Source organism: Neodiprion fabricii, chromosome 5 (genome assembly GCF_021155785.1).
Source record: "Neodiprion fabricii isolate iyNeoFabr1 chromosome 5, iyNeoFabr1.1, whole genome shotgun sequence".
Taxonomy (NCBI): domain Eukaryota; kingdom Metazoa; phylum Arthropoda; class Insecta; order Hymenoptera; family Diprionidae; genus Neodiprion; species Neodiprion fabricii.
Window position 1 is genome coordinate 24,127,142 of NC_060243.1, and position 11,773 is coordinate 24,138,914.

Here is an 11,773-nt window from a genome sequence, read left to right on the forward strand (position 1 = left end):
TTTGATTTGGAAACAACTGGGTTATTTTAACTTAAGTAACAAAATTAATTTTTCAAAACTTAAAAGACTTGAAAAAACTGAATCAGCATCCAAAGGTTTCGAAAATTGTTTAAATTTTTCATTTATCAGAAAATGAGGATTTGCACTGCGGGGAAAAAATCAACAACGTAGGAATAATTTATTTTACGCAATTTCGTGAACGAATAGGGTAAACTACGAACAGAATTTGGATAATGTAGAAACAGACAGATCAAGTTGAGTATAACGCGGCTAACAAACCGGTTCCTAACCCGACCACTTATTTGAACAATACGCGTTCTGTTCGAAAGTAATTTACATTAACGAAGCTGTTCGTTAACGATTCTTCGATTTTCTGTTACAGAGAGACGCTCTGAATCTGGAACCAAGCAACGTGGCCAATTGTGTGTCGAAAGGAAAGTCAGAGGTGAGTAAAATGAATGGAAAAGTTGTTGAAAAATGTTTTCTGCTCTGGAAATTGTGTCTCGACACGTGAGCAAGTTGATAGGAAAAAACAATCGGACGCGTATACAACATTTTTTATGTGTTGCAGAGTGAAAAAAAAACCAAAAAAGAAAAAACTACCAGTGTATATTTTATTACCGCGTTTACCGATTGCGCATCGGAAAGGTGAATCTACGTATAATGTACGCTTGTACATAGATATTCATTTATCCTGCGTGATTTTATTCCGCCCGCCCAATTGAACGCAGCAAAATGGCAACGCGAATAAAACATCCACGTGATTAAAATGTACACATCGCACGTGTATGCGCGCACAATATTTTTCCATTATCACGCTCTCCTGTCCAACTCCAATTGATTTGCATTTCCCTCTCTGGCTGGTGTAGAATATCAAGCCTGCAGCGTGCCTCGCAGGTGCAAACGCGTGTTTTAGACGGGTAAAATTCGCCTGTACAACCGATATAACGTAAATTTATATCATCGAGGGTATAAATATTTTTGTAAACAGTAAAAGAGATTTAAAAAAAGGAATGAAAAAAAATAAAAACTGAGTAAAACACGCGCGCACACATCGGTAACTAAAATCGAACGACGATTTATTTATTGATATTCATTTACTCGTAATTCGTGATAAAAATTTTTATACAAACGATCAACCTGTAAACGTTTGTCACGGTGTATTCGATTTAAAGTAAATATCGAGAATAGAAGGGACCGAGCGGATCAGTAAGCCTATGACACTCCAAGACGAGAGTTCGATTTTGAAGTGCGTGAACAAGACTCTGTCGAGTGTGAAAGAAATCAATCCTGATTAGGTGATATATCGAGAATTAATATACGACGACACTTAAAATAACAAATATAAAATCACGTGATTAAATAAAACAGCACACTCAACAGCATACTCAAGTATTGACATTCGAGCTCCCTTCAATATATATATATATATAATTATATTGAAGTTTTCACGTACATTTTGACGATAACTGCCCGATATCTTCGCTGTCATTCTTCTTTATTCACTCTTATGACAATTTTACACGCTTAGTGTATTATACGCTTTGTACCGTTTCTTCTCATTCAACATTAAAGTATGAGGTCAAATTTGTTGGCTTGCGCCGAGTAGGGGGAATTAATTTTCTACTCCATTACAAATGTTATCGTATAGCTCGTCGATAACCGTAAATAAACGAATAGTTTTATGCATGTTTTTGCATTTTTGTTTAGTAATCTAGTTGCTTCGATGCCCATGGTTATACAAAAAAAAAAAAAACATTACTTGTTCCAGCATTTCGACTGCCGCAATCACATCCGAGTAATACAGCCGATGGGTGAAGGGAATCGCCTATACATGTGCGGAACGAACGCTCACTCGCCTAAAGACTGGGTGATATACGTAAGTACCGCAAGCTTCGCACGCCTAAGATTATTAAATCTGAAATTAAGACGCACTGAGAAAAATTTAATTTGTTACAGTAACTAGAAAAATTCAGTAAAACCGGTATCGTTAAAAGAACTGTTCGAATATTGTTGAAATTACGAAAAACGAGGTACGCCTAACCATTTTCCGCTATCGTCGATCCTTTTTTGGTAATTGCAACGCAAAATCAGTTTCTGAGGTTTACCCTACTTTTTTAGTTAAACAAGGCTTTAACGTCAATTTATCGTTGCACAAGCATTAAATTGTCGCAACAGTCACAAGAAAATATAGTAACAGTGATCGTAACGAGAAAGAATAGCAACGGATACTAGACTTTCCGGTAACAGCTAGAAAACTAATTTTCATTTTCTACCTAGAACTATATTTTTCGATTTTGGTAAAAAATGAAGATGGTCAAAGACTGAGCGGCAACCGGAACTAAAAAATTTCTCTCAGTGCAGGAAATAACGGGTATCCCCAATCATCCAAGCATTGTTCCATCTAAGGTATAATAGAACGAGAAGCTTCCCCTCCCAGAAAAAGATTTTTACTCACTACGTTGAAAATTATTATCCTCCAGAGTACAGTAGAGTGTTCTTGTTGGTAGAAGGACCGAGGAGCCTCGTTTAAGTGGGTTTTCGGGGTGCTTGTGTCTTCCGTAATCTTCTTAGGCAAATTTCACGTCATTACGTCGTATAATAGCTCTGGTCAAAAGATCCCGGGTCGATTTATGGGCCGGGTTCTACGTGTCTCACCTGCACCTCCTCGTTTTCGTGTCGGTATGCACGCGCACGTATAACGGGGTTGTTGCCGAGTAGACGACATCGCCTTGGCGCTATAGATTCGCCTCCGCGAATCGAGCCCCGCCGATACGCGCCCAGCTCGCCTATTGCCATAGTTATCCGTTGTAATCGAACGATGTATTAGTCAGCTACTCCAATTTCAAGGGTTGTGTGCTCTCCAACCCTGCTTTCGCAGGCCTGCTACTCGACCGGGAGAGATTAATGCCGGGCAGCCGGTCCCTGGGCTCGGCCTTTAAACACTGATTCGATGTATTCGATTGATTTCAGTTAACCAACTATTGATGGACGCTCGGTAGCGTTCGGTTCGATATCTCAAGCCCGCAGGCACGTGTATAGATTGGTCTACCCGTGTCAATTTCCGAGTCGATCTGTTACCTTTTTCGAACATGCTGCAATGTTCCAGTGGAATCGTTTCAAATGTTGTTAGAATCGCAAGAAAACCAAACACAAGTAAATATTTCGTGGGATTATGGCTGTCGATAACAAGTTTTCTCGATATCGTAACGTTCGATCTGTTTGCCTATACGTGTAGTTTACCACAGTTTCTCAGCATCAATTCATTACTACATTAACATCAAATGATCGCGACAGTTTCAAGAAAATATTAGTATAATTACTGACCGTAATAAAACAAGATGGTAACACGTACCAGCGATGAAAACTTATTTTCGTGTTGTACCTGGAACTGTATTTCTTAATTAGGTATTAAAGAGTTTAAATGGTTGATGACTGTAAAGTAACGACACCAGAAATTTCTCTCGGTGTACAGGAGGGTATTCGAGTTTGATCCTTTACGAGAATAGGTCGATGACTTTCTTCTGATTTCCTGCTAGTGAAGCTCATGTTGTACCCAAATGCACCAATATGCACTTAAGTACGCGAGGGAAAGTTTACAATAGTTAATAATAATGGAAATCTTTAGTATCAATCAAAATTACAGGTAATTCAAATACATCTTATTTCAAAATCTTAGGTCCCTAAAATCGTGGAGAGCCTGGCTCTATTCAAATTCTAGAATACTTTGTCAAACAGACAAGGATATCAAGGAAATGTGTTGAAATTTTTTAACTTCGATGCCATTATTGGAAACTGTGTTCCAAGAATCCGTTTAAGATTTGGGTATTCATACTTATATCTGACTGTATTTTACTGAGCTATCGCCATTTTCGTAATCCATCTTAAATCCGAGTTTATAACTAGCGATCTAAAAATGTAGTAAGAGCTGAAATGTCTTTATAATTCCGTCAAAGTCCACTCACCTTGTGCAAAATCGAATTAAATTATTGCGAATGACATATCTAGTCTTGAATTAACCGTCTAGAATCCGAGTAAAACCGAGACTACCAGCGAAAATTTGTGTAATAACAAGGCAGAACACAGATTTGAGTATCTTACCGAAAGCACTCTGCGAAATCTGAAAAGCTGTAACGACGCATGAAAGTAACTGGCACGGGTGCGCGGAGAGTGAGACGAGCGGAAGCTCGAAAATGAATGTTTTAAAATTTCAGAGCAATCTGACGCATCTACCGCGGCACGAGTTTGTGCCAGGTGTTGGTATGGGGATAGCAAAATGCCCGTACGATCCTGCGGACAACTCGACAGCCGTTTGGGTGGAGAAGGGAAATCCTGGCGAACTCCCAGCTCTCTACTCCGGAACGAACGCCGAGTTTACAAAAGCCGACACGGTCATTTTCCGGACTGATTTGTACAACCTGACCACCGGACGAAAGGAGTTCAGCTTCAAACGGACCCTGAAATACGATTCGAAATGGTTGGACAGTAAGTAACGTTGCTTCTCGTCATTAATCCCACGTTTTAATTTCATCCGAAGTACCTGCGATTTACACGTGGATTTGGTTCAATTAATTTTCGAGACAGCATCGACTTCCCAGAGGCTAATGTGCTCGGCTTGTGAGGCTTGGTGCCTAGATCGGGATTCAACATCAGCGCGAAGAACGGGCGTTACTTTGCTACGTCCGGGCAACCGAAAGCTCGCTGACAATGAGACTCGATGACCTCGCGTCGAAACAAGTAGCTTGAATGCAAGTTTGGCAAGACAGAAACGATGTACTTCTCCCTGCCATTCATTCTGACATTCGTTAAGGTTCCGAGCGAGGAATAAAGTGTCCCAAAGTTTTATAGCGATTGGGTGAATTTGTTCCCAAAGTTCTTATCGGGCGACGGTATCGTCCTGCCTAATTAATTAGCGAGTCGTTGAGCTTGAAGCTCGGAGTTCATTCGCGTTGGTATCAACTCCCGATGACAAGCCTGAAGTAGCGCGATTTGAATCTTTGGAGAGCACCGTCCCTCTCGAATACTAGGCGGGAGATCTCAGCATCCCGCAGCACGTCACGCGGTGCCCGCCGAACCCTTCGTGAAACACGCGCAGAGGACCCATGATTAGCTATTTGTTTCGCCGTTTAATTTAAAGCCAGACTCTCCCTACTGCCGACACCCTCGCGCCTCTCGTGTTAACATCAAGGGCCATTCTATATTGAGTTTGTCTATTAGTAAAAGCGTTGATTAAATACGAGAGAGAGTCGAGAGACGGATGGGTTCACGTGCCCGTCGTCAAGTCTAAAGTACATACAATGAAGACTGATGTGATTCCCCGGCCCGAGTCAGAGGACGGAGAACGATAGGGAAAGAGAGGCAGAATAACCGGCTGATGCGACAAGAGATTCGCAGAGTGAGGGGAGGAAGTGGAAATTGCAAAAAAGTTGCGGAATAAACTTCTCTTCAAAGTTCGTTTTTACCGTGGTTCACACGGTTTGTTTTCGCATTACCAGTGAATTACAAGCACGAACAGTGCGAAGTAAAGCACCGTGTAAATGTAAAATACAACGTCGCCAGATTATAAAACATCGTTCTTGTATCCAACCCTCAAGTACGGTCAGATGACAATTGATACAAGGTTTAAAATGACAATCAAACAAGTCACGTATCGAAGTATTCCAAAGTAGGTTGAATATGCAGGTTTTGGTCACCTTGGCGATAGTTTGGGTTATCGTATGACCCAGTGCTTTGATCTATTTATGTAGACACTTGTGTCAAAACAATGGAGTGTACCGGGAATTAAAACTTCTGTCCAAAACTTACTCAATGTCAGATTTTAGCCACGAATTATAGTCATGTTGAGAAATACAGAGTTTACAAAGGTGGCCACGAATGGTGCATCTGAGCTACGTGAATTCCAGGATTTAGAATCGCAGTGCACAGTTCAGTTACGCCTGTCGGAGAGACAAATTCATTCGCGGTTTTTTACTGCCGAAGCTTGTACTCGTAGGAGTGAAAAAATTAGGGTTTAAAGACGGTGCTGCAACGGAAAGAGAGGGTACGAGGAAAAGTGACATAAAGTGGGAAGTCAAAGTCGACAATTGAATTCACGTGGTCTCGAAATTCGGTAGACGATATTTCAAAGAGGGTCTCGGGATCGAAATAAAAGCGATATCCTGGGGTTTCCGAGGGCGGAATTTAAGTGCGCGACGTCTGATTAATTTTGAAAGGAATCCTTCGAGCGGTAGTCAAGACGGGAGGGTGAACTTTGCATTCTAATTAAATTATCTCTTTCAAAATGAGAAGAGAAGCCTCGACGACGAGTCGGGGACTCGGCGCCAGGCTCGATACCAACGAAAACCGCAATCCTCTGGCCCCCGCGGCCCTCTCGTTGTTCAATAGAAACTCCGAAAGCGCTGGAAGCATGGATGGCACTAAATCGAGACAGTACTCGCATGATATAACTTCCTCTGCCTGAAGTAAGACAATCGGTCCAACCGTTGGGCTGTGAGGAAGATTAGAGAGTCCACCGTCAACTAGCGCCAGAATTTCGCCTAAAACCGGCGCAGTGCGGTGCAGCGACACCGAGTTCTCGGCTGCAGATTACAGAAACCGCAAACCGGCGGCCCTCTCAACAGTGAACATTTTCCTCGGGAAATACGCGATCGTTATTCTCAGTTACCGCATCACCACACACACCACCTCGTGGAGGACGAGTTGCTTTTGTCCGAATCTAGTCCGAATGATATTGAATTTCAGCCAACCGCTGTTTGCAGGTCGATGGGGACGCAAACCGCGAGATCGGAAATCATAAAGAGCAAATAATCCGGACATGGTGTATACAGGCCAGGAGAGTAAGCTGCAAAGTCATAACTAACAAGGACAGTACCCGGGTGTAGCTCACAGATTTTCTTCATTCCGCGACAGGTTGTCGTATATCAGGAAACTTCGGTGTTGTATTTTATTTGCGCGCTAAACTACCCTCAAGGTTTAATATAAAAAAGTAAAGACTGCCACCCCGTAGGGTAAAAGGACATTGAGCACGTCATCGTTTGTCGATAGCAAGTAATGTCCGATTGGTTGTATCAAGAAATTTCACATCGTTATCGAATAATCGTGGACAATCGATTTTTGGGACCGAACTCTACGGTTGAATTTACTCTTTAAACGACAAATTGCGGAATGACGAAAATCGACGAGGTACACCTATACGTCAGTTGGCGGGCAGAAAGTCGGTATTCGCACGGATTACTCTGTTCGTTTCTATTTCTTATCCAGACCGATAATACCCGTGAGCGAAAATTTTTTTTCAGGGGTAAAAACTTCCCCCTCGATAAGCACCCCACTCTCATCTTGTATACAGATTTTGCCGAATGGCGGTACAGGGTCGATCCACTTGGCTCGGAGCCCCGCATTTCAAATCAGAACTCCAATTTCTCCCTCAAATTCTTGCTACTTCAACGCTCGATTTATTCCCCAAAAAAAGGTCGTCGCTTCCCGGGGCGCTGCTGTGCAGTCGAGTCGCGAGAAATTATGCGCCCCATACTTCGATGCAGGCAGAGGCAAGAGCTGATTCCGACCGACTGCAAGGCAACAAATACATTCCAAGCACGGGCCGAGGTACTCGGGAAGTTATCCTATATCCTCCGCTTACATGCCACCGGATATCACGTGCACCCCTGGCTTAATTGTACAGCAGCAGGATTAATTATTCGTGACCGAGTTTACGTTTACTTCTAGTTTCCTACTGCCCCTTACCGCTTGTAACTTTAGATTTTAAATTCTGCCCGGAAAATTAATGTATCAACGGTAGAACGGAAAGGATACCGATCGCCTCACAGAAAATGGGTATCAAATTATCAAGGTGAGTCAATCGTAGAGAAGAAGCTTTTATTGGGGGGTAGATCACGTACGTACGAAACTAGTCACGGCGATCGGATTCTGTTCGCCTTTGAATCAGGTATACATGCCAATCACGTGGCTGATTTATGGACAACTAACGTATTTATTTGAGGAACAGCGTATGTTGAATACTCGAGTTGTTAGCGAGCAAATCTTATCCCGTTTTGCAGGATCAAAAACGCTGCAAGATAGAAGTCGATTGGAGAAAAATTCATGTCCGGTGACACACTTCAAAGTCTGATAACTTGGGCGTTGCTTAAATATGACAGACGATCAACTTTTGATAACCATGAGTCCAACAGTATCATTACTCAAGAATGTCCTATCTAATTGCTTCAGAACCAAATTTCGTCGGATCGTTCGACATTGGAAGCCACGTGTTCTTCTTCTTCCGCGAGACCGCAGTCGAATACATAAACTGTGGTAAAAGCGTTTACTCGAGGGTAGCACGCGTGTGCAAGCGAGACACCGGCGGGAAGAACATTCTCGCCCAGAACTGGGCGACGTATCTGAAGGCCAGATTGAACTGTTCAATCCCTGGGGAATTTCCATTCTACTTCAATGAGATTCGTGAGTAAACCTAGGATGAACCGAGGTCCGACAATCGGTAGAGAACCGCTTTCGCAATAGACTATAATGAGTGTTTTCTGGTCCAGAGAGTATCTACAAAGTGCCAGGTGATGACACGCACTTTTACGGGACGTTTACGACGTCGACAAACGGTCTGATGGGCTCGGCCATCTGCTCATTCCACATCGACGCGATCCAGGAGGCGTTCCGTGGAAAGTTCAAGGAACAGGCGACCAGCAGCAGCGCCTGGCTACCCGTCTTGTCGAATAAAGTACCCGAGCCCAGGCCCGGCCAGTGTGTGAACGACACAGAGACACTCCCTGACACCGTCCTCAACTTCATCAGGTCACATCCGTTGATGGACTCGGCGATTTCCCACGAGAACGAGAAGCCCGTATTCTACAAACGTGACGTAATGCTCACTCGGCTGGTCGTCGACAAGCTGAGGATAGACTTCGTCGGCATGGACCTCGACTACACGGTTTACTACGCTGGATCCAGTGAGTCGCGGAGTCCATTCTTTCAGGCCCGATAACTTCTTCCACCGTCCAACTCCGCGTGACACTAATTACGTTTTAACCAATGTTTTTTTCAAGGCGACGGAAGAGTGCACAAGGTAGTTCAATGGCTCGATGGAAACGGAGAGTCCCAGTCCATTCTCTTGGACGTATTCGACGTGACTCCTGGCGAACCGATCCAGGCGATGGAGATCTCGAAGGAGCACAAGGCGCTCTACGTCGCCTCCGACCATCGGATCAAGCAGATCGATTTGGTCATGTGTTCGAGACGCTACGACAACTGTCTACGTTGTGTCCACGATCCGTACTGCGGATGGGACAAGGACACCAACACCTGCAAGCCGTATGAACCAGGGTAAGTGTACCGACGTGACGAGAATCGATTTTCACTGACCATTCTCGACGTTCCGGATCCTTCTTCTGCTCCTCAGGCTTCTTCAGGACGTTTCGAACAGCACCGCTGACGTCTGTGACAGCAGTGTTGGGAAACGGAAGCTCGTCGTTACTTGGGGCCAGTCGGTGCATCTGGGCTGTTTCGTAAAGATGCCCGAAGTCCTCGCTAATCAGGAGGTCAGGTGGTACCATTACAGCAAAGAGAAGGGGCGGTACCAAATCGTCTACAAGTACGGCGCTGGTGGTGACAAGTTCATCGAGACATCGGAGAAGGGACTTGTCATCGTTGGAGTGAACGAACAGGACGCTGGTCGTTACGACTGTTGGCTTGGCGGTGCGCTGCTTTGCTCCTACAACATCACCGTCGACGCTCACAGGTGTTCCGCACCGGCAAAGTCGAACGATTATCAGAAAATATATTCCGACTGGTGCCACGAGTTCGAGAAGTATAAATCGGCAATGAAAAGCTGGGAGAGAAAGCAAGCGGTGAGTCTTTCACATCTTCGTTCAGCTAATTGTTAGTGGTTTTGAGAAATCAGGGTTGCCCGCGTCAATCTATTCGAACCCATGAAAATACAGTAACGATCGGAAGACTTCGGACTTGAAGAATAAGCTCTAGTGCGGTATTGTTCATTTGATCAATCAAGCTCCGACATTCACAGAGACAAAAATGACCACATCACTCGCGTCCTGACATCGTGCTTTACGTTTCGTGCAGTCTTATGCATCTGTGGGAAAATTCCTGGTTACTTTAATGCGCGGCTTGAAGGACGAAGATTTAACGATGAACGTCTTGAAAAGATTCTAGCTCGCCTCATAGCTGCATAAGAGTGTTCGAAAAATAGTCGTTACGCCAACCACATGCAAGGTGGATTGAATCGAATCGTCGAGAACGTTTAAGAAAACAGTAATGTAGGTCCGTGAATGAAGAGAGCTCCCTTCTTGTTCTGTTTTAGCAATGCGCTTCACGGCAGAACGACAGTAATCAAAACGTTCACACTAACGAGGTCTACGGTTCGTCCCTGGTGTGATGAATCGACGGCTCAAGCGCCTTGACTAACTTGACGTTAAATAAAATACCGGAGGTTATTGTCGAGCAGGCAAGCGTTGACGTACCGTTAAAGAACGTTGGTCCAAGTACGGATAGTGACGAGTCCCTAAAAATTTTCATGATAATAACCGGAGCCGTATCGTTGGCGGTTACCGGGAGTGTAAATTGAAAAGGAACTGAGTGAAAAAACGATTGAATAAAAGAAATGAAAATAAATTTAACAATGGTAATAAAGCTAAGAAAACACCGGTGAACATTATGAGATTATACGTAATGAGCATGTGCACCGAAGCCATTCACTCTCTCTTTCTCTGTCTCTTGATGGCTTCTGATTATAATTGAACCTTTGAACCTCGAATCACAAATTTCTTGAAAACAATTGCCTGCTGTAAATATAAGCCTGTATCGATACAGTGTGTAAACACGGCTTTTGGTATGAGTGTAAATATATCGTTTTATGATGCCAAATTTTAGTATCACCGTAAATTGTTAAAGTGCACAGTTTTTTCGATTTAACCGGACACGCGTTGAATTGTGTCAAACGAAACAGAGCGAAAAAAAAAAACAAATGCTGACATCGATTTAATCACCAAAATCAACAAAAAAAAAAAAAAAAAAAAAGAATAAAACAAACGTGTGCTGTCACCGAGCTTATCACGCTCGACTATCCGAGCGTGTATCAATGAGAAATAAAGAACGAAACCCCTTCTCTCAAGCCAAAGTTCTTCACAGCAACCGCGCCAGCATGCACAATTAATCTTTCACCGTTTCGTGCTATGGTCAAGCACACTGCAGTACGCAACGGGGCGGACGTTTTGCTAACCGGAAGTGAGTCGTTACCGCATGTTGAACGAGCAATTTCTAGGTGCGGGTGAAGGAGGCGCGACGATTCGCCGCTGCGTCAACGTCACCATTTTTTTTTTTTTTGTTATTATGCTTTCAACCTGTGTAAAGTATTTTTTGTTTTCTTAGACCTGTGATATATACATGTATTGAAAAGCTGCTCTAAGATTTTTTCAATTTGAAAATAGTGAAGAAAAAGAAAAAAAAAAAAAGAAAGAAAAAAAAAATAAATAAAATAACTTAATAATAAAACGTCGCCAATTCGGTGACCGATAGCGGGACGATATATTGATCCCACGTTATATGGCTGAAAACAATCATGAATGTATAGTGGATAGGTATTTCTTATACCTGTGCTGATGAATGTAATGGCGATAGATTTTAAGCTGGTAAGACGATATAGAATATAGTTGTGGAAAAGAAATAGTGTGACTAAAAATCTGATGAGGAAAGAATTCAGGGTCGATGGAAATTAGAAATTATTATCGTCGAACGTGGAACGGTTAGAATTCGG

General features: G+C 43.2%; 1 protein-coding gene across 2 annotated transcripts in view; it reads left to right on the forward strand.

The window, feature by feature from the left end:
- Positions 1–11,083, forward strand: part of LOC124182358 (semaphorin-2A) — a 272,031-nt gene extending 260,948 nt beyond the window's left edge. For both annotated transcript variants that reach the window (XM_046569506.1, XM_046569507.1), the window contains 8 exons: positions 383–445; positions 1,772–1,879; positions 4,215–4,485; positions 8,224–8,454; positions 8,541–8,954; positions 9,051–9,327; positions 9,404–9,851; positions 10,322–11,083. In XM_046569506.1, the coding sequence (XP_046425462.1) occupies positions 383–445; positions 1,772–1,879; positions 4,215–4,485; positions 8,224–8,454; positions 8,541–8,954; positions 9,051–9,327; positions 9,404–9,851; positions 10,322–10,396 (1,887 nt within the window). In that variant the 3' untranslated portion in view covers positions 10,397–11,083. The remainder of the gene's footprint in view (positions 1–382; positions 446–1,771; positions 1,880–4,214; positions 4,486–8,223; positions 8,455–8,540; positions 8,955–9,050; positions 9,328–9,403; positions 9,852–10,321) is intronic.
- The last annotated feature ends 690 nt before the right edge of the window (positions 11,084–11,773 follow it).